This window comes from Bidens hawaiensis, unplaced genomic scaffold (genome assembly GCF_021521415.1).
Source record: "Bidens hawaiensis isolate Kalapana, Puna unplaced genomic scaffold, B.hawaiensis_p1.1 tig00005502_1, whole genome shotgun sequence".
Lineage (NCBI taxonomy): Eukaryota > Viridiplantae > Streptophyta > Magnoliopsida > Asterales > Asteraceae > Bidens > Bidens hawaiensis.
In genome coordinates this window covers 1,472,437-1,496,099 of record NW_027491354.1, presented here as the reverse complement: position 1 = coordinate 1,496,099, position 23,663 = coordinate 1,472,437, and the positions used below count along the sequence as shown (strand labels likewise).

General features: G+C 37.7%; 1 protein-coding gene and 1 long non-coding RNA gene across 2 annotated transcripts in view; both read left to right on the top strand.

Annotated features, from left to right (window-relative positions):
* The window catches only part of LOC143630014 (uncharacterized), a 135,551-nt gene that overhangs the window by 6,737 nt on the left and 105,151 nt on the right, over nucleotides 1-23,663 (top strand). The gene's annotated exons all lie outside the window — the stretch shown is intronic.
* LOC143630013 (malate dehydrogenase, glyoxysomal-like) lies at nucleotides 713-4,995 on the top strand. Its single transcript, XM_077099132.1, has 9 exons — nucleotides 713-901; nucleotides 1,418-1,633; nucleotides 2,884-3,198; nucleotides 3,292-3,381; nucleotides 3,689-3,772; nucleotides 4,342-4,377; nucleotides 4,477-4,566; nucleotides 4,649-4,743; nucleotides 4,841-4,995. The coding sequence occupies exons 3-9, from the start codon at nucleotides 3,166-3,168 to the stop codon at nucleotides 4,911-4,913; spliced, it is 501 nt and encodes a 166-aa protein (XP_076955247.1). The 5' UTR covers nucleotides 713-901; nucleotides 1,418-1,633; nucleotides 2,884-3,165; the 3' UTR covers nucleotides 4,914-4,995.

Sequence of the window (23,663 nt, the reverse complement as noted above, 5' to 3'; positions counted from 1 at the left end):
TTACATCCCTGACAAACATATCTTTATAAATATTTTAGAAAGTTGTCCCAATCACGTGCTGACCTGATAGATTGCCTACAGTTCTTGAATATGTTGCGACTAATGTGCCATCTACAAAGTAATTGAGTAGCATTCGGGAAAACTTCTTTGCATGCATTCACTAACGTGCCTTCCATATGCTGTACAGGCGGATGGTTATGTTCATCACATATCATCGTTAACGTCCAGGAATTATATTCTATTGAATATTTCCCTTCTAATTCGAATGGGCAGTCAGTTTTTTTTGTGCCAGAAACTTTACTTGAATCCTTAACTTTATATTTTCCGCCACGATCACACATGATTACAACTTTATACACGAACCCATTAGGATATTTGTTCGATCTTTTAGTGACGACGACAACACCAAGAGAGCGTGCCAAGTTTTGTACCCAATTCATCAATTCTTCATGGGACCCGAACACCTAAAAATTAATAAAAAGTTAATAAAAAGAATAGATAATACACTTAATAATAAAAAGTTAATAAAAAATGTGTATATATAAGTTAATAAAAAAGAATAAATGATACACCTAATAATAAATGTGTATCATTAAATGCTGACAACTAAATGCTGACAACTTTTGGTTTAATGCTGACAACTTTTGGTCTTTGACTTTGGTATATTTTTTGGTATATTTAACAGAACCCTAAATAAATGGTAACCAAATAATATTATTTATTCTATCCATATTTTTATCTTCTTTCCCACTCTTTGTTCACTCCCATTTATTCATCTCTCGTGATCAACACGAAACATACTCTATTCATAATATTATTATTACTATTGCAGTCAAAGAATATGGATGCCAATCAGCGAATTGCAAGAATTGCAGCTCATCTTCACCCTTCAAATGCACAGGTGAAACCCTTTGATCATAATTATAGTATTCTATTCCAATGATCTATTTTAGGGTTCTCAAATTCATGATTTTGTTTAATTCTTGATGGTGTATTGCTGCATGACTGTGTCTTAATTTTGAATCTTGCTAATGGGTAGTCGTTAATTTTAGTATAAATTTTGAGTTAAAGTTGTTATCTTTTGTTGAATATTTGGGAGAAGTGTTTGATTGTAGAGATGGGTATGAACCCTAATTGTAACTTATTGGAATCTGTACTTGATTTATCAATTTTCTTGAATTTTTATAGCTTGTTGGTGTTTTACTGTGTAATTATGTAAAATATGATCTTTCTTATTAGCAATGCTTCATTTGCCTAAAGTTTTAACCTTTAGAATTAGGTTGTTTACGAGTTTGCATTTTCGTAACTTTTGTTTACTTGATGGTCTTTCTAATTCTTAATATTTATATAGTTTAAAGCTTTATCATATTTTATAATCTTTTATCGTTGTTTTTTGTTATGAATTATGTGTCGGAAGATGGAAGGAGGGTCGGTTTTGGAGAGAGCTAATTGCAGAGCAAAGGGTGGGGCCCCCGGATTCAAAGTTGCAATCTTGGGTGCTGCTGGAGGGATTGGTTAACCATTAGCCATGCTAATGAAGATGAACCCGTTGGTTTCGGTTCTTCATCTTTATGATGTTGTTAATGCTCCTGGTGTCACTGCTGATATTAGTCACATGGATACTGGGGCTGTGGTAACTTTCATTTAATAAACAAACTGAATGAACACGAGCGGAGCATGTTTGTGTTCGTTTGTTTAACCTTAACTGAAAAAATAATCAAACATGGACAGTTAGAGAAACATGGTTTTCTTGTTCGTGTTCGGTTGTTAAAGAAAATTAGCGCTTTCATTTATGGTCATTTTACAGTATAAACGAATGGTTCATGAAAATAAATGAACATAGCTGAATGTAGATGAACGGACATAAGTGAGATATACCAATGAAAACTTAATGTGAACAACAATGTGTTGGGCCCAAAAAAGTTATTAAATTTAGACTAAATTGCAATGAGCCTAAAAGTTTTAATGAATATATTAGTGAATGTAAACGAACAAACATAAATGAACGTAAAAAAATGAATATAAATGAACGTCTACAGACACAAATGAACGAACAAGACATTTGTTCATGTTCGTTCGTTTAACTAATTGAACAAAAAAATTGTTTGCGTTCGTTTATTTAACTAATTGAACAAAAAAATTGTTTGCGTTCGTTCGTTTAACTTTAACCGAACACACAATTGAACATGGAGTCATGGACAATTAAACGCACATGGTTTTCCTGTTTGTTCGCTAAGAAAATTTACATGTACGTGTTCGTTTGCCAACAGTATCAACAAAAAGGTTCATGAGCATAAACGAACAAACATAGCTGAAAGTAGATGAATGAATTAACCGAGAAAAAACTAACTAAAAGTAAATGAACAACAATGTGTTGGGCTTGGGCTTAAAAAAGTTATTAAAGTTATACTAAATTGCCACAGGCTTAAAAGTTTTAATGAATATATTAATGGACGTAAACGAACAAACTTATATAAATGTAAACTAATGAACGTAAATAGACGAACATAGATGAAAGGATATAAACGAGCAAACTAAGATAAATGTTAACTAATGAACATAAATGAATGTAAATAGGCGAACATAGATGAATGAATGTAAACGAACAAACTAAGATAAATGTAAACTAAAGAACATAAATGAATGTAAATAGGCGAGCATAGATTTACGAATGTAAACGAACAAACTAAGATAAATGTAAACTAAAGAACATAAATGAATGTAAATAGGCGAACATAGATGAACGAATGTAAACGAACGTACATGGCCAAAAATGAACGAACAAGACATGTGTTCATTTCCTTTGTTTAACTAATTAAACAAAAACTTTGTTTGTGCTTGTTCGTTTAATATAGCTGATTATAGAATTATGGTGAATTATAGGTGAGAGGTTTTCTAGGGCAACCGCAGCTTGATGCAGCACTTACTGGGATGGATCTTGTGATTATACCAGCTGGTGTTCCAAGAAAGCCCGGGATGACACGTGATGATCTATTCAAGATTAATGCTGGAATTGTTAAAATTTTGTGAGAAGGAATTGCAAGGTGTTGCCCTAATGCAATTGTTAACTTAATTAGCAATCCTGTGAACTCTACGGTCCCGATTGCTGCTGAAGTTTTCAAGAAAGCTGGTACTTATGATCCCAAACGCCTGCTCGGTGTCACGATGCTTGATGCTGTTAGAGCCAACACTTTTGTGGTATGCAAATTATGCAATTACAAGTTTTGGCTTTTAACGTCTTTTTTGTTTTGGTTTTGATGATTTTTAATTAATTGGTTTTTACTATTTTAGGCTGAAGTTTTGGGACTTGATCCGAGAGAGGTTAGCGTCCCGGTTGTTGGAGGACATGCGGGAGTTACAATTCTGCCCCTACTTTCTCAGGTAATAAAGAGCAAGACGGGTTGGGTTAGGAAACGGGCTTGGGCTGAAATGGGTCATTTGTAGTAGTATGTGTCAAAAGTCAAAACAGGTTCAGGTTAAAATGGGTTGTTTTTAGTATTAGTCAAAATGGGTCGTTTTTAGTGTGGGTTGAAACAGGTTTAAGTATAAAAGCGTCGTTTTAGCATGGGTCAAGATGGGTTTAGTTTGAAATGGTCGTTCTTGGTGTGGATCAAAACAGATTCAGTTTAAAATGGGCCGTTTTTAGTATGCGTCAAAACGGGTCATCTGACTTCTATCAATTTTGCAGGTCAAGCCGCCATGCTCCTTCACTAAAGAAGAAACTGAATACTTGACAAAACGCATTCAAGATGGTGGGACCGAAGTTGTTCAGGTAAGGCCGATTACTTTTCTTTAGAGAAGGCAAAATGGGCGGGTTGCGAAAGGGGTCAAAACAGGTATCTTTTTTGTATAGAGCAGGCCACGTTGACCAAAAACACTTGCTTGGATTTACTTTCTTTTAATACAAAACAACTGATTTGCTATCTAGAGACCAGTGACGTGTCATACGGCCTATATGGTCATAAGGGCGTTGTAGGGTGAAAAGTTGTAAGATGGCTTGTTTTGATAGTCCTACGGACCGTATGGTAGGGCAAGAAAGGTTATGCTAGTCGTATGAGGGCCAAATTATACGGCTCGTATGATTTGTTGACTTACAACTTTTTGACTTGTTAGAGATTAAGCATGGCTATGCTAGTCGTATGAGGGCCAAATTATACGCATGGCTTGTTTCCCTTTTTGCTGCTTCTTTGACTTGTTAGAGATTAAGCATAACCTGGATTTCCCGTTCATTCTTTATTAATAAGTAAATGGATAAAAAAATGTAACCTTTATATTCTTTTTCTTTTAATTTCTATAACTGATATGTTGATTGACTATGATTAACCCAAGTAACCATTTCAGGCAAAAGCCGGGGCTGGTTCTGCTACATTATCCATGGTACTAAATCATATAATTCTTATTTCATTTTGATGATTTACATACTTTAATAACTTTTAAAACCCGTAAGCTAAAATAAAGAATCTATAAATTATATAGGCATATGCAGCAGTTAAGTTTGCAGATCGTTGTCTCCGTGGCTTAAGAGGAGACGCTGACATTGTGGATTGTGCTTTTGTAGAATCATGGGTATAAACCATTTCATTGTTACAATATTATTATTTCATCCCTTTAGTTTGTTTGTTAAATCATTATAAATATTGTTTAATAGGTCACTGAACTCCCGTTCTTTGCGACCCAAGTGAGATTAGGCCGCACTGGTATAGAAGAAATATACCAACTCGGACCTTTGAATGAGTATGAAAGGTAAGATGCGCAGAGAGTTATCCTTTTTTTTTTTTTTGTGAATATTGATTAAAAATGTAGAATTTATGTTTGATTATAATTTTGACACAACAAACAGGGCTGGGTTGGAGGAAGCCAAAAAGGAGTTGGCATCAAGCATTGAGAAAGGTGTTTCTTTTATAAGGAAATGAAAGGGTGTGGGGTTGAAGTGGTATACAAGTGTTGAGTCTCTTATCATGGCTTTGTTTATGACTTCATTTTCCTTATAAATGTACCCTATCCCTTAAATAGATGTATCAGAATACTTATTATTATATACTTTGTTTGTACCACAATTAAAAAGATGGGTAAAACTTCAGAAAATATAATTGTTGGTTTAAGACTTTCAAAAACAATTCCACAAATGAAAAATGCCATATATTTAACTAATATATGAATAAATGCCTCTAGATAAACAATAAATGATTAAGTGGAACTAATCCGTGAATAAACATGTTTGCTGCATCTTGCCAACAGGACCACACAACGAATGTTGTCATAAGCAAATTTAGCAAGGGCTATAGCGCTAACTAACATCCAACAAAAACATAAAACCACACAAAGTGTACGCTCGTGCTTTTAAAGAAAATATGATATTACTGAATAAATTATTTTCAATAACCAATTATCATAAGAAATTGAAGTCAACCCGTATACAAGTCGATCACGATTTGTTTATTAAACGAAAATAAATAAAATATTAAAATTCACATCAAGTTCATGCATATTGTGTGCAAGGTATATTAAGCTAAGTAATTTTTTTTGTGATGGTCCTATCTATTCATAAACTATCGGTTGTTTTAAACTTAAATATGTTAGCCAATCCATAAACTTTAACAACTAGCAAACGCACTCAGTCGTGGGGTTGGTCAATGACAGAGACAAATTTTTTTAAACACCCAAAGGTCTTGGATTTGAGTCTCGGAGTCAACAATAAAATTTGCCTTAAAAAAGTAAATGTGCTCGGTCTTCTTCACGTGTTGGCCTGTTCATCAGCTTTCAACAGTATAAAAGACATCCACAATTGCTTTGGAACCGTGTTTCATGGCTGAAATTAGTAGATTAGCATTTTGCATTGTTAGAGGTATTTTAAGAAGGCTCATCAATGTTAGAATTCTCTTGGTTTCACTTTTTGAAACCTTCTTGATAGACGTTTTATTTGATAGTTTTAACATTATAACTTGCAATGGCGGCGCCAAGATTATAACAGACCCGTAAATGATTCATCTCCACAAACCCTACAACTTTTATAGCCAGTGACCGATATAGGATTTTTCGTAGTGAAGGCAAAAAAGAGTCACTCCAAAAAGGGCCAAACAAAAAATATTACATTAAATCGTAGCAAAAGTTTTCGAACTTTAAGCATACAACTACGACGAAAAGTTAGAAATTTGAATACAAGACATTTTATTTTGATTTTTTATAATAGTTTTATGATTGAACATGTAAGAGGGGATAGTAGTTTTTGCAATACTGACGATAGTCAACTTATAAGGATGTGTTTGAATATTGGTCAATACTAAAAATACATCAAGTACAATGCACAAATATAAATTGACTTGCAATTTAAGTTGGAATAAAAACAAATTTATGAGCACTCACATGTCAATTATAATCAAATCTTGGCCTCTCGCGGCCCGCAATAAATAGGGATGACAAAAACCAGAGATTGATGGGTATACCTGAAACCTAAAACATCTGAGATGAGCATACTTAAAACCCGACAAGTATACCCGTTTTGATTTGTTAACGAAGATATGCAAAAAATTGTTTCACGCTCTTATCAAATTCTCACCAAGTCCTTCCAATTTTACTGGTCATAGAATCCTAATCGAACCACATCAACTTGATACATTATTACTATTACTATATCCCTTTTTGTTTTTTTTGAAGGACCAACTAAGTAACGCCGGGTACTTCGTACGCGACTCCCATTGGACAAAGGTAGCCCGAGCCAGCCACTATTCCGGACGGACGAAGCCCTAGCGGTCCACCCTATTGAGGGATTCACCGGATAAAACCCGACCCCCACACCCGCCTAATGACACAACAGCGAGGAGCCGGTAAAACCGGGTGAGATCAGGACTCGAACCCTGGCAAGCCAGGGTCATCCCTCATATCTCCCATATAAGTTGGTGATAGTGAGGTTTGAACCCTCTACCTCTCACTAGTAAAGTAAGTGCTCTACCATTGAGCCACATCCAACTTATACTATATCTCTTTTGTTGAATAAATATGGACCTTAAGGGAGTTGACTATTATATATACTAAGCTCTAGTGTAGTGGTGTTTATGGAAAACTCTTCACTAAAATCACACCACACCCAAAGACAAGCGTTTAGATCTCATCATCTTATGAAGATAGCATCAAATGATCAAATTCAAACAATATCAAGATTACCTGGATCTAACACGAGTTCAAAAAAGTAAAATTGATACGGTCCAAACCGAAGGCTGCCACCTCACCCACGTAGCCATGCCATATTCTCAATTCGTGCATGTTCTTATACAATGCATTAGTAGTTAACTATTGTTTTGTTTATTTCTTTCACATTATTTGTTTAAGCTATATTTCATTGTCGAGTTAATAGGATAGTCGGTAGTTTTTGGTGAAACCAAAAACATAGCTTTCAACCCCATGGTGGCCATTTTCGCAGATATGGACCATGAGATGGTCCTTTTTTTTTTTTTTTTTGCAATCGTGACCACCTGTTAGTTAACGGCTGTTGCTTCCGTTAGTTTTAGGGGCAACCGTGTATTTTCACGCACAAACCAAACACCGTCTCAATATAACCCCCTCCTTTGCAACTTACAACCCTAAAGTCACCTTCCCGTCGTCGTATCCTGCCGGCGTTTCCCATCGATCATAAAAATGGCTTGGATTTTTGATGCACTACTTAATAATATGTTTTTCACAGGTATCGGAAATCACATTTTTCCCTGTTAATTTGTTTGTTCGATTAAATTCAGTTTTAGGTCGATGCTTTGTATTTGAGACAATTATGTTATTGGTTTATAGCCGCGATCTGGCTGGATGTTACCTTTGACCACCTGGAACTTGAGTTGGTGGTTTTTGTGAAAACCCGACCATACAAGATTTACAATTTCCCGTTCCTAGTTTTAAGTACTTGGTGGTTTTGGTGTTTTGTTTAATATAAACTTAACTAGTAATGACCTAGACTAGTAATCATGTGTTTTATATTATATCAACAACTAATTAGGGCATTTTGTATTAACTTAAGTAACGATACAGTAATTATGTCTTTTAAATATAATGATATTATGATCACTAGTGAACTGCAATGTTGTCAATTTGATCAATGTGTGCGCATATGTATGATTAATGTGGGTGCGATTATGTCTGTATCTATGTATGCTTGTTTTTGTGTATATGAATTTGTAAACTGTGTGCATAGGTATGCTTATATGTATTTATTTTTTGTACATAACTAGATAGGGCTGTCACTTTTACCCGAAACCCGAAACCCAACCCGAGAAAACCCGTACCCGAACTAACCCAACCCAAGAAACCCGAACCCGAGAAAAGGCCAACCCAAACTCAAACTGAAGTAATTCGGGTTGTTTCTTGGGTCACAATTCTAGGTTTCGAGTCTACCCAAAAAATCTGTTATAAGAATTTAGTCCAAATCGACTGTTTTCATTCCACCTATTATAAATCGATTGTTTATTGTTTATTAATGTTTTAATTTATGACTAAAAGCAACTATAATCCAACACCCTAATCACGACATACTTAAGACGATTATATCGGTTGTGTTTATTATAGTTGAACTTTGTTAAACTTTAATCTTTTTATGATGTTTTATCGTTCAATTTATGTTTTGTTATTGGTTTATTTACATTACGAGTGAAGAATAATATGTTACATTTAAATTTAGCAGTGTAGTTTTTTTTAACTAGAATACTCGATACCCGATTAACCAAACCTGAAAAAACTCGAACCCGAAGAAACTGTGGAAGATTTGGGTTGGGTTTTGGGTATGGATTTAAAACTTTGAAACCCGAAGAACCCGACCCGAAAAAACCGAAACCCGAAAAACTAACCCGAAGAATACCCCTATAACTAGATGTATGTGTGACTATATTAAGGAGTCAAGTGCTTTGTTTGATTTTATTAGGTGTATGTTTATATAATTAGATGTATGTATGTATGTATGTATGTATGTATGTATGTATGTATAATTAGTATGCATCTGTTGACTTTATAGTATAACAACAAACTAATTAGTTAAGGAATCAAGTGCTTGAAATGTGTGTATGTGTATATATGCAGGGCCCATAACAACCTTTTTATGTATGGTTGTATGTGTATATATGTATGTATGGTTGTGTGTGAAGTTGTGTGTGCATATATTAAGTGTTTTACTAGGTGTTTGTATACTAAATGTTTTATACCTTGTTATTTCACATTAGTGTGCTGGGGCATGAGTGTCATTTCACATTAGTGTATGTATCTGTGTATGTGTTTTGTATGCATCTGAATGTATCTGTATGTTGCTAAGTCAAACATGGTGTCCAAGTGGATAATGTTGTGCAAATAGGAAAGTCAAACAGTGTGTTTTTTATTTAGGGTTCTTTGATTTGCAAAGTCACAGTTTAACTTAGGAAAATCAAACATTGTGTTCAATTGGATAATGTTATGCAAAGATTAGGAAAGACAAACTGTGTGTTTTTGACCTAGGGTTCTTAGATTTGCAAAATCACAGTTTGACATAGGAAAGTCAACATTGTGTTCAATTGGATAATGTTGTGCAAAGACAGATTGACTTAGGTAAGTCAACAAGTGATGATTATTTATGTTAAGTAGACTGTTTGACAGTGTGTGCATATCTATGTGAATATGAATGCATCAAAGTGTAACACCCACCAAACATCCATATAAAAAATGTCAACCTTTAAAAGTTAAAAGGATAAAAAGTAATAGCCGACATAAGTTAATGGGCGTAAATATATCTTATGCATGTTCTCGAGATATAAATCAAACATTTCAGTTTATATATAAAAGAAAAACATTAATCTAGCGTTTAAAAAAAATGATGAGTGGAGTTTGATTTATGAAATATCTAAACAACCGTTAATATTATTACATTAATCATCCTTTTATGTCTAAAGGATGAATAAATATAACTATTATGTACTACTAGTATAAATGTTTCCTATTTAAAATAGCACATGCATGACAAGAATCTTCCTGACATGGAAAGTCTTTGAAACTATTATTCTTAAATAATACACTATCATTAGTATCACAAACATTATTACAATATGATATATGTTTTAACCCCTACACATAATAGTTTGGACAACATAACAAAATTTAAGTGTCCACGTATCCTTCATGTTTACACCTCATAACATGTTTTAACACCTGTTAACTTGATAACCACCAAACTATATATAAATACACACATGTTACAATCAACTTACCATTTTTCTCCATAACACAATCTGGTTACCACAATTTTGAGTAACAATAGAAAGAGGGTTTGTTGTCACCAAACTATAGTGATGATAACATTTAATTACCTCAAACCAACCAAGAGAATAACTGAGTGGTGATCACGAGTAGTTATGTTCCCGGTGGCGGTAGTAGAGAAACATGGTTGTGTCAAAACATTTAATCCCCGGTGGCGTAGTAGAGAAACATGGTTGTGTCAAAACATTTAATCCCTGGTGGCGGTAGTAGAGAAACATGGTTGTGTCAAAACATTTAATCCCGACGAGCCACTTGAAAACCGTCTTAGTATATTTTAAAATTAGAGAGACCAAAATGAAGTTTTGAGTTTTGGAACTCGTCGCGCTACCTGATGAGCAAAGTATGAGCCCTTCGTGATACGCTATGGAGCTTCACAAAACCTGATATTTGGGCGGTGTCGCGCTGGGCGATGAACCGACCCCTCTCTCCGTCGCAATACACAACATAACCTCCATGGAAAAATGACGTGTGTCCAAGCACATGGCAAGCCTACATGTCGACACATCAAGGCTAATGGGTGGCGTTGCACTACGCGTAGAAGTTCTGTCGAGTTATTTCTTTCGACACCGATGACATTACATTTGATAAGCGAGCCATCCCGAGACAACCCGACGCCCCGCCTCGAAGTTGGTGCCGACAAGTTTTGAAGACCGGTGAACCTCGTTTACGTGAAGGAAGGTGTTGATCAAGACTCTCGATATACATGCCAACGTCGAAGTGCTGCCCATGAGTTTAGAAAATAATAAGGCGAACAAGGTATGCATAATGCCCGAATAAAATAATAATAAAATATTATGAAGGCTTAATACCCCAAGTCGATGTTATTCTCGATAAACAAAGAAATAAATAACAAAGAAAATAAAGAAAGAAAAATAAATAAATATATATATATATATATATATATATATATATATATATGAGTATATACATGTATATAAATATTCTTTGTTATAAAATATATTATTTAAGTATAATAAGTATACTTAAATAATAAAGAAAGAAATACGTTTCTTAAAGAAGAAGAAACGTCGGGTTTTACGAATAAACTAAAGGTTTTAAAGTAAAATGAGATACTGAACTAAATGGTCATCGAGATAAGTAAGACTAAAGGTCTTAAGCCGGATCGTGTATCCGACTAACAAAAGTTATACTCGTACTATAGGTGCGAGATAGCAAAGGAAAGAACTCAAGGACGGTGTTGGAAGCCGATCCCATTTTAAAGGTGAATACGCCCCACTTTCACAAACTTGTTTTCAAACAAATCAAACGTGTTATGTGTAAAACTTTACATGAGGCTTCGTGTCTCTAAAAACATTATAAATAAGAGTATGAGCCTAGCCCTCAGGCTGTAGTATATGTTTGTCTGGATCCTTACATATGTGGAACGCGGTGGGCACATCGTACCACGCCTGGTCACGACCTCCAGCCACGATGGGCCGAACCAAAGTATGTTCGAGTGAGAATGACCTTGTGTATATTTATGGTACCTAAGTACGTCGAAACGCTGCGGTGTTTTGCTGAGGTGACCTATTGTAGAGACTCGAATTTATAATGATGTTTGTTTTAACTTTGTTATTTCTAAGCCAAGATGGGCCGAGGCTTGCGTAACCCTCGAGGGGTAACAAAGTAAAAGAAAATATTTTAGCGTCAACGTATTCACCAGCATATCGCTGACGTATTTTTTTTAACATTTCAGGAAAAGTACAACATCAAGAATTAGAGTCATTCATGAAGTGGATGTTCGCAAGGTAGAGATGGCTCATTCTTTTAATTATTAAAAGATTATAAACAATATGATTTGTAAAATCAAACAGATTTATAAATAAAACACACGGATATTTATTATCCGAAAAGCTTTTCAAATAATTTGAATATTATTACTGAATAAAGATTTATAAATAAAATGTTTCAAAAGATAAAATAATATTTTGTTATAAATAACGTTTTATAAATAAATTAATATTTAAAAATATATTAAGATTTTTAAAGACTTCCGCTAAACTCTGATACATTTACAAAACAGGTACCAACTGTTGGTCACACGCCTAGGCCCTAAGTCAGGGTGTGACACAAAGTATGAGTGTAGTGTGTGTGCATATCTGTGTAGTGTGTACATTGTCAAACTATGTAAAGTTTTGATTTCATGTCAATTTGAGTAGTCTTATACACATAATCAGTTTAGATAGTCAAGATTACGTTGTTCATGTTAGGTGGATTATAATAAGAAACTTACAATAAAAGTCAACTGGTCACAAATAGTCAACCATAAAAAGTCAACATTCAGTCGGTTGAAACTGTTGGAGGGAAAATATTTTAACAGACCATGGGTCCAAATTGCATGTGTTTAAAACCACAGGGTTATAAGTTTCAAGGGTATAATGGACTTTTCATGGAAAACAAACTCCGGGTTCACGGCGGGGTCACAATTGCAGAAAAAGGACCACCACAGGGTCCATATCTGCGATATGGCCACCACGGGGCTAAAAGCTGCGTTTTGGGTTTCACCACAGAACCATAATTGCATTTAACCTTTTTATTTTGATTTTAGCCTATAAAAGGCATTTGAATTATGATATTGATGACATGGGTACCCTTACCCATCCATAAGTCAAGGAAGCAAATAGGCTAAGAAGCAACAAACACTAGTTGCTAAGCCTGGTAGCTTGAAACTTCAACGTCGTAGCTTCTAGGTTGACCTGGGAAGCTCCTCACTACAATAAAATTCAGAGAAATAATATGTGATATGATAGTAAGCCAAAGTCTACCATAAAGCACAAATATCGACATAGCAGAACAAAAGTGGACAATGAGTTACACATAAATAGTATAACTTATCTGAAAGAGGAGTTGACCATTTCCTCTTAAGAAGCTTAAGCTTCCCAAAAGAAGCTTTCGCACCACCTATAAAAGGATAACTTCACAAACGGTACAATTCATTCACTCTCTTCCCATTCTCATTACTCTCTCTTCATACTTACTCTCTTATCACCTATAATTCGCATCAAATTACCGATTCTCACGCGGAAGCTGATCGTAGGAGACCCCCTCCTGCGGCGAGATTAACCGGTTGTGTTCTTTGGTCTTAGCAGGTTAGAAAGCTTTGTTAGCACAATACTCTTGGACTGCCATACCTTCATTGTCGCTATACTCATTGTAGCAACAAGTGGCGGCCACTGTGGGGATATCACTACTGAGAACAAATTTCTAGTAGTTTTAGTCCTCTTGTTCTCAAGTATTCTTCTCGTAAGGCTGAAAAGAGTACTTCTAACAAGGGCCTTCCTTTGAACGATGATCGACATCAAAATAACTCCTCTTCGGAGGACGACATTGGCTATAGTTCTCCAAGAATGAACAGACCATCGGTCACCGTCGACACAAATTTTTTAGTTTCAAACACCACCTTCATCTAGAAGTGGCATCTTCTCTTCAAGGGATGGCATTTCACTGCCCACAAAGAAGATGGACATGACCCCAGAAGGTGTTAAACAAAACTTCATCCAACTCAGGGAAATAGTGAACAACTATGCTCAGGAGGAACGAGCAAAATGGGTGAGAATAAGGTTAGATTACACTGAAGAACCTAACATAACACTCTCCCCGATTCCTAGTACACCGAGCATGAGTACACCTTCCCATCAGGAAAAAACACTTTTGGACCAAGTACGCCCCCCTACAAGAGAGTATACCATGGAGCTGTTATTCCAACACTCACCTGTTGCAGTACTCCCCCTACAAGCACTTCCTTGGCAGAAGCCCTGATTTCCTTTCCTTTGACAAGAAGAATGGTCACCTCATCTTTAGTAGGAGCCACATGCTCTGTGCCTCAACCTTACCTACAACCAGTGTCATACTACTCAACATGACATACCTCAGATAGATGCGCTCATGATGTCCTAGTATGGCCAACCATGGCCGAGAAGCCTACAATGGCAGGCTACTCAAGGCTTTTGATATGTGTCTAAAAGATGTTTCTTTCTACGGAACTCACAACTAAGCTTTAAATTTATAAAACGGATTTTCTTAATAAAACTACACACAACCGGCAAGTGTACCGATCGTAAGTACTATAGAACTAAGGAAGTCCGAGTATCAAACACGAGGACACATGAAAACGTCTATGATCACTAACCCTAGAAAAGACCTTCCTAAGAATAATATTTTTAACTTGATTTTTAATTATTAAACTACTTGACCTAACTTACTTTAACTAAATTAAAAGACTTAACTTAACAAGACTTAATGAAACTTTAAGAATGAGACTTAACACTGGAGAAAACGTCTACCTAGGTAAGAATCCTATTGAAGGTCTAACAAGATAATGGATTGAATAATCTCACGACACCGGTATCTAAGGATGACACAACTAAGGTTTGCTCAAGAAAGCTAAATCACCTGTCGGTCTCACTAACAAACCCTAACTTACACTTAATTGATTTTAAGAACAAACCGGGAAACGAATTGCTAAAGTGTTCTAATGTCGACTCTCCTCTGGGTCTCACCGACACTCGACCCTAATGGAAACGAATACTACGCAACCAAGGATAGAGGAACCATTTGGTTTAAGTTAAACTAGATCAACTAATCGCTTACAAACCCAAACCCGACAAGAACCGAACCCGCTCTTGCGCGATCCTAATCCTAACAAGTACAAGCTAAGAGACGATCTTACTTCCTATTACCTCTCGGTCTCTAAGAAGGTGCCTACCTGCTGAATTCAATCAGTTAACACACCCACTTAAACCCTACGGTTGTACTTCCCGCAAACAATCTCTAAACACAAAGTAAAGAGTCAAACAAGCAATAATCAATCAAAACTAATTCAATCAATCAAAGCAAGAGGTATATGAGTATAATTAATCAAATCACAGCCACTAAACACAACCTAATTCAATATTAAACCAAACTTTCATTTACAAGTCAAGTCATGATGATCAAACAATCCATATTACTTACTAAAACCTAACAATATTCATCTAACCTAGGTAGAACTAATGAGTTTAGCCTAACATTATTTTTAGACAGCAGTAAAAATTAATGTAAACATCATAAAACTCAACCAAATCATAATTAGACTCATTCAATAATCAATATCAATCAAGCACAACTCAATCTTCAATTTAATTGTAAAACAATTCAAGTTAAAGATCAAAATCAACAAGTTATAAATCTTGAACAAGAACACAAAGTTTATGGATGTATACTCAATGATTATGGCTGAGATTATTGATGAAGATGAACCCTAGCTGCTGTACCAAGTCTCCCTTGATGATCTCCTTCCTCTCCTAGCCTCCACCAAGCCTCCACAACTTTTTTTTCTTTCTTTCTTGGCTGTGCAGATTGCGATAGGCCTCCCTATGGCTGATAAGGTTTTTTTTTTCTTTTTTAATTATCATATTAAGGTGTAAAAGGCTTGGATCTTATGGGCTTGGGTCGGGCCTTGAGTTGTAGTCTTCAAACTTGATCATAAAGGCCTCTATTGACTTCAAAAATCCATACTTTTTCTCTTGTAAAACTCATAACCTACACCAAGTATTAAGCTTTGTAAGATCATGTAAAAACAAGTTAAATCAATTATTATAATATTAAGCACTTAAAATGTGATAAAAAGGTACGGAAAGTAAGTGTGTTTTACAACACATAAAACATCCCCACACTTAAGACTTTTTCCTCCCTGAAAAAGAAATCTACACAGGATCGTAACCAAGTAAACAACAAACTCCCAGATTATTTATCATTATTAAAGCACAAGAAACAGCTCGACATATTGACCGGTATTGTTGTCCACTTAAACCCAGCCACTAACCTATCAAGCCCCCAATTGCATTAAGCGTTTTAAGTCCAAAAATCAAGGCTACACCTACCCCATCTCAGACAAAGAGAGCTAGAAAAACTAGATTCGAAACAAACTGGTTCGACAAATCACCATAAGCCAAGGACTCGTTGATGGTACTAATTATATGCACTCGGTGAAATTTTTATGGATGAATGATCATGTGAAGGCCGTACGAGCTATCCCTAAATATTATTGGACGGTGTCCTATAAATTCCTAATTTGATATTTATTGACTAAGAACCTTCGATCCCCAATAGCGATAACCTCATAGTCACTATCCCCTTAGCAACGTGTAAACTCTAAGTCCTGTCTATTATGTGCATCTTTGACCTCTTTTACTAACTTGAAAGAATGCTTCTTTGGCATTTTACAATACATAACTTTCTCACAAGCATTTGCTTTTTGGAACAACTTTTCAGAGTACACATAACTTTCATAACATACTTTTTTTTTCATTTTTTATATCACCCTAAAGTATATAACTATTTCTAAGCTCATAAAAAGATGGACATGTGGTGGTGTGTTGGTTTGAGTGCATTTAATTCTTACCATCTCAAAGTTTTCAAATTATGGTAATCCTCCCTAAACATCGAAATTCGGTTTCACCATTTTTCAAATTATTATATATATAAAAACTGCTAAAGGGGACTATCAAAGCTAGTTGGGCTTACCGACACATCCCAAATCAGATATGCAAACCATCTCTTCTTTTATTATTATATTATATATTTCAAAATTTCCGAGAGTTCGTTAACACAACGGTAATAATATCATTTCCTGCTTAACGTAGAATAAAATCAATTTTCAAGGGACATTATTATTATTATTATTATTATTATTATTTAACTTTTTTATATTCAGTCGCCCCAGCCACCTTCAGTTTTCGGGTGAATGGCTATTGCGTATGTCTACAGGTAGATAACATGACCAAACATATACAAGTATATGTCCCTCGAACTTAAGTAGCCGACATAATTTTCAGCGAAAGAGCAAAACAATTTTTTTTTCTACAACTAAGTAAAATAAATTCCCATCTCCACACTTAGAACAAAATCGTCCTCGGTGAGAATAAGGAAAAGGAATAAATTAAAATAAAAATAAAAACTTAAAGTAATTAAAAGTAAAACAGAGAACGGGTTATTCCCCTGGTTTATATGCAGAATCTGCACCAGTTGTGTATCAATCGAACGACCGTATAGCATTTCATTCGCGGCCGCAACCTCGGGAGAACCAGTTCCAAAACGCCAGCAGAGCTACCATGCGCATAATAATACCTGCAATAACTCAAACTCGCTCGCATGTAGCGGCATACAAAACAGAAAGCAAAAACATAAGAAATAAACATATTTTTGTGTTTTTGTATTTTTTGTATTTTTATTAATTTTTAATTTTTTTGTTTTTATAAATAACAAAAATAAAACAGATAATAAAGAAAATCATAATACACACTATACAACTTGAGCTGTCTCCCGAGTGATGCATTCAACACGTCTACACCTCGGTGAATGAGTCAAGGTAGAACACCTTGACTGTCTGATCTGCAACTGGCTCGCCTATGTAGTACTTTAACCTATGACCATTCACCTTAAACTTCCCGCTCTGATCTTGTATTTCAATAGTTCCATACGGGAATACCTCAGTGACCGTGAACGGTCCCGACCATCGGGATTTCAACTTTCCCGGGAATAACCTCAACCGGGAGTTATACAATAAGACCTTATCCCCACACTTGAACTGCTTATTACCCTTCAACTTTCTATCATGCAGTTCCTTCGTCCGCTCCTTATACTTAAACGACTGAGCATATGCTGATCCCGGAGGTCCTCTAACTCATGCAACTGATGGAACCGAGCGCCCTCTTCGGCAGATAAATTAAGATTAACCCTTTGAAGGGCACATGAAGCACGATACTCCAACTCAACAGGAAGATGTCAGGCCTTCCCATAAATCATTTGAAATGGTGTGGAACCAGTTGGAGTCTTGTTGGCTGTACGGAAGGCCCACAAAGCGTCATCCAATTTTCCGGACCAATCCTGACGATTTGAACCAACCACTTTCCCAAGAATACGTTTGATTCCCCGATTACTCACTTCCACCTGCCCACTAGTCTGTGGGTGGTAGGCGGTCGCAAGCCGATGGGTGACCCCATAGCGCTGCAACGCCTTATCCATCTGCGAATTGCGGAAGTGAGTATCTCGATCACTGATCAAGGCTTTCGGGAAACCAAAACGAGCAAAGAGACTCTTAAGAAAATGGACTACCACTCGGGCATCATTCGTGGGTAAAGCTCTAGCCTCAACCCATTTTGACACTTAATCGACGGCCACGAGTACGTACTTTTCCCCACGAGAAGATGGAAACGGTCCCATGAAATCGATGCCCTACACATCGAAAACCTCACAAACTTGAATAGCATTCTGGGGAATTTTGTTTCGCGACGTAATGTTGCCAACACGCTGGCAACGATCACAAATCCTAACAAACGCATGCGCGTCCTTAAAAACCGAAGGCCAGTAAAAAACAGAATCAAAGACTTTCTTCGCCGTCGAACTCACACCGTGGTGACCTCCTGTCAGTCCCACATGATAATGGCTCAGAATCTGCCATCCCTCTTTGACATCTACACACCTCCTAATCATCTGATCAGCACCGATGCGGAAAAGATACGGGTTGCCTTATAGGTAAAACTTAATGTCAGCAAAGAATTTCTTTTTTGTTGGTAAGGTATCTTCGGGAGGTACCCGTCAGCGATAGTTCGTGAAGTCAGCGAACCATGGAAAACCTTCCTCCTGTGCCGTAACAAACATGAGACTCTATGTCGGAAAATGATCGTCAATCCTGACCCCCGAATTTCCTAACTCTGCTCCCTCTAAACGCGAAAGATGATCGGCCGTCACGTTCTCGGCCCCCTTTTTATTACGGATCTCAATATCAAACTATTGAAGCAACAGGATCCATCGGATAAGACGAGATTTATCATCCTGCTTGCTGAAGAGATCGAATAGCAGCATGGTCCGTGTACAAAATCATCTTGGACATAACAAGATAGGACTTAAATTTATCGAATGCAAACACCACAGCTAAAAGCTCTTTCTCGGTGGTGGTATAGCTCTCCTGTGCGCCATTTAAGGTCCGACTAGCATAGTAAATCGGATGTAAGTGTTTATCCTTCCGCTGTCCTAGAACCGCTCCGACTGCGAAGTCGCTCACGTCACACATCAACTCGAATGGTGATGACCAGTCGGGAGCAACCATGATCAGGGCGTTAACGAGTTTGTCTTTTAAAAGATCAAACACCTCGATACACTGCTCAGAAAAAACGAATGGAGCGTCCTTCTCCATAAGTTTGGTCACGGGTCTCGCGATCTTAGAAAAATCTTTGATGAACCGGCGGTAGAACCCGACATGACCTAGAGAACTACGAATGGATCTCACAGAAGTGGGCGGGGGAAGATTAGAAATGGTCTCGACCTTCGCTCGGTCAACCTCTATCCCCGCCTCTTTGTGATCTCGTAGTACCCTCAACAACTTCTCATTCTCGACCTCCGTCAAAGCAGATGCAATAATAACCGGCAGCTTCCTCTCTTCATCTAAGAACGTATACTCCAGATGGGTAGGAAAATCCTTAAGCTCTAAGGAAGAAGGAGGACTCTCGACCGAAGGTGGGTCCATAGGATCGTCTCGTATGATCTCAGGAGACACACCAGATTCAGGGATATGCGACTCAGTGTCGTCATCTAAGGACTGATTGGTCATGGCAACCATCTCAATCTCTGGAATATGCCTATCGAGAATCTGGGTGTCGGAGGCAGATCCTCCACAGATATCGCAGAAAAACTTCCAAACATGTTCCATGATGGTATCGATGAAGTATAAGGAATCATCAGCAGGCTTGGGGTGTTTCAGTGACTGTCGAACGTCAAAGTTGATGTTCTCATCCCAACTCTCAAAATCAACTTACCCTCGCAGACGTCGATCAACGCCTGTGCAGCGGCAAGGAATGGTCAGCCCAAGATAAGTGGGACACTATCATCATTGTTCGTGTCCAGTATGACAAAGTCCACCGGGAAGATGAACTTGTCGACACGAACAAGCATGTTCTTGACACCCCTCGGGGGTATTTCACAGAACGATCAGCAAGCTGGATACTCATCCGGGTAGGACGTGGTTCGCCTAAGCCCAACTTGAGATACATGGAATACGACATGAGGTTAATACTGGCACCAAGATCTGCCAGTGCATAAACCACCGTATCATCACTCAAGATGCAGGGAATCGTGAAACTCCTTGGATCGGACATCTTCTTAGGTAGCCATCTGCAAGACTGCAGAGCAACTAGCATTCAAAGGGATGGTAGAGACTTCAGCTAACTTCTGTTTATTCGAAAGAATATCCTTAAGGAACTTTGCATATTTGGGCATTTAAGTGAGTGCCTCAAGTAAATGGAATGTTAAGATGAAGCTTCTTCAAAAGATCAAGAAATTTGGAGTTCTGCTCCTCGTCTCTATCCCTGCGGAGTCTCCCGGGATATAGAAGTCTAGGTTTGTAGACTCTCGCTGGTGTGCTGGGTAACTGCTGGTTTTCGGCCTGTGCTGTACTTCCTGGGCTGCGCCTCTGATGCACCTTGGCACAAACACCTTATTGGTCGATACGTCGGTGGAGTGTGGCACGAACTTCGAGGAAACGAACACGGAAATCGAGGAATCGGGGCACGGTTTTCGAGATGGATCGATAAGATGATAATAGGATTCTTAGTGAGATGTTAGAGAGAGAGGATGGCTGAATTTGGGATGATAAATGTGAATCCCGGACTTGCTATTTATAGACAAAACATGGAAGCCCATCGCGTTACGCGATGGCCTCCTGGTCACCCGTCGCGTATCGCGATGTAGGTTACGCCAGTCACCCTATAGGTCTGCCACGTGTCATCACGTGGCAGACGCTGTGCCATGTGCTGACACTTGGCGGGCGACTTGCCACGCGTGGCAGGACACGTGGCGAACGGTGTGCCACGTGGCAGGCCACGTGCCTCGTTGTCAGATAATCCATCATGATACGCGATGGGTTTCCTTTCTGATCCATCGCGTATCGCGATGGGCCAGGAAAACAGAATTTTCACTTTAAACCTTAAGGTTTGGATTTTGACAGATTTGATCCCTAGACTTTGGAAATTTGACATTTTGAACTCGAATTTTTCACGATGTTACATCCTTCCCACCTTGAAATAAATCTTGTCCTCGAGATTGATTCTTTAGAATAGATGGGGGTATTTCTTTCTCATTTCCGATTCGAGTTCCCGTGTATACTCAGGTCCTCTTCGTGAGTCCCATTTAACTTTCACAATTTTCAGTGTTCTTCTTTTCAATTTCTTTGTTTTCGAATCTTCTATTTGAATTGGTTTTTCAACAAATTTAAGTTTTCATTAATTTCAACATCCTAAAGGCATCTATAGAGATTCGTCAGCTAAACATTTTCGCAGATATGAAATATGGAATACGTCGTGTATCCCTTGCATTTCCTCGGGTAGTCGCAAACAGTATGCGATGGTACCAATTCGTTCGAGTACTTTGAAGGGTCCAACGAATCGAGGACTTAGCTCTCCTTTCTTTCCAAAGCGAACAACGCCTCTCCAAGGCGAGACTTTGTCGGACCGGTGCGGGACACGGTTTCCCAACGATTCACGGGGCAACGTGTTAGAGTGCGGAATCCTCTAACACGGCGATTCGGTGGTGATCAACAACGCACGGTTACGATTCCTAAGACGGTTTGACACCTAGGGACGGAGGAAAAGACCGACACGACGAAGATTGGCAGAGAGGATTTTCGGCAGTAGCAGGTTCGTGACTGTGTGTAGTGTGTGCTCTCTCCTGTGAAATTTCCTAAGTTTCGTTTATATATCATATACTGATTCGATCGAATGAGTATCTCATTCGATCGAATGAGTCCTGGTTCGATCGAATCAGTCACTGATTCGATCGAATCAGTTTCTTTTGACATTTTCAGTCCGTTAACTTGGTTTCACGATCGTTATTTTCATATCGAACCATCCTGATAGAACTGGGGACATACACATGACATTTCATGTCCTAACAAACTCCCCCTTGGAGCCAGTTCTATTTACTTATAATCAATCGAGTTCTCTTGCTCGATCGTAACTCCCCCTTGGAGTTATCTCACTCTCTCTTTTCTCAAAGCTAGTGGTGCGCACGTTGCATCCACGAACTCCTTTCTTCATGAAGTTCTCTCAAGATCAAATGGTTCAGTCAGTCAGACTTACCATAGGTTCCGCAAATCCTGAGAAGCTGTCAATTGAATTTTTAGATAAACATTTAAGCACAATCTATCACAATGTTCCAAAACAAATTACATTCAACTCAAGAACAATTACAATCAGAAGATTAAACCTTGAATTACAACAAGAAACAAAATAAACATGACAATTAAGCTTCAGTTTCTTGTGCATACTTCATCTGTTGCTCTTTCCAGTTTGATCCTGCATGTATGTCATAGGCAAAGCAAATCCTAATGACATTTCTATACGTTAATGCTTGCTCTCTGTCTTCGGGGGCATAAAGAATCTCTGTCTTGTATAGTGTATAGACATCCTCCCGTGACAAGTTTGTGAGCCACATAGGATCAAATATGCGAATTGTGCTCCAATTTCCATTGTCGTTGAGCACGATAACTGCTTCATGCAGTCTTCCATCATAGTACCAATGCCTGAATGCTTTGTAGAAGTCCTGCTTCATCTTTCTTAGAGGAATCTTCTTCATCGTGAGTGGTGGCATGTACTTCAAGATAATCATTGGCCTGTTGGTGATCGGATCGATCTCCTTTTTACTTGTATATCTCTTTGGCCTCTGTGGAGTGATCATCTTCCATTTTGAGTTGTATTCCTTTCGCAATACACTCTGATAGTACGTGGCAAATGGAGATGAACTGGCGTAAAGCATATCAAGATAGTTCAGACGGTTTAGATCATAAGTAGGAAGAGTCTTCAAGTCAGTGATACGTTGAAAGTACTCAACCCCTTTTTCTCTCTTGATAGCAATGCAATTAAGATCCTTCAGACACGCCCAAGCAATAATCTCTCCTGAAGTTCTACGACCCTTCATCTTATAAGACGTTGTGTGAGGAATGGTCGGCTTTGCTTGTCGTCTGGACCTTATCTTCTCAAGAATAGCGTTGAAAGCTTTCTTGCATTCTTCTGTTTTCTCAACGAATTCGGCTTGATCTGCTTCAGAAGGCTGTTTCATTGTGTTTGACCTTTTGTCAGCCTTCTTCTGTATTTCCTCCTCGGTTACATTTTGGAAGAAACTTGCAGAGTTAGGAAGATTGTCAGTTTGAGACGTGTAGTATTCTGGATATTCTTCCTGTGTCAAGTCTTCCATTTCAACTTCATCAAATTGAGAGGGATCAGCGGCCGTAGATGATGTTGAGTCAGGCGTAGCAGCCGAAGAAGATGTTTGTTCTGTTGAAGGCAAAGCCAGATACTTGCCTGTTTCTTCATTGTATAGCTCAAACATTTGTTCCAGTTCTTCTTCTGTGAAATTGTGTGAAATTTCACCTTCTT

Coding starts and splice junctions, on each gene's coding strand:
- LOC143630013 (XM_077099132.1), top strand. CDS start 3,166: ATGCTTGATGCTGTTAGAGCCAACACTTTTGTG. Junction 3,199..3,291: donor TTAGAGCCAACACTTTTGTG/GTATGCAAATTA, acceptor TTACTATTTTAG/GCTGAAGTTTTGGGACTTGA. Junction 3,773..4,341: donor GTGGGACCGAAGTTGTTCAG/GTAAGGCCGATT, acceptor TAACCATTTCAG/GCAAAAGCCGGGGCTGGTTC.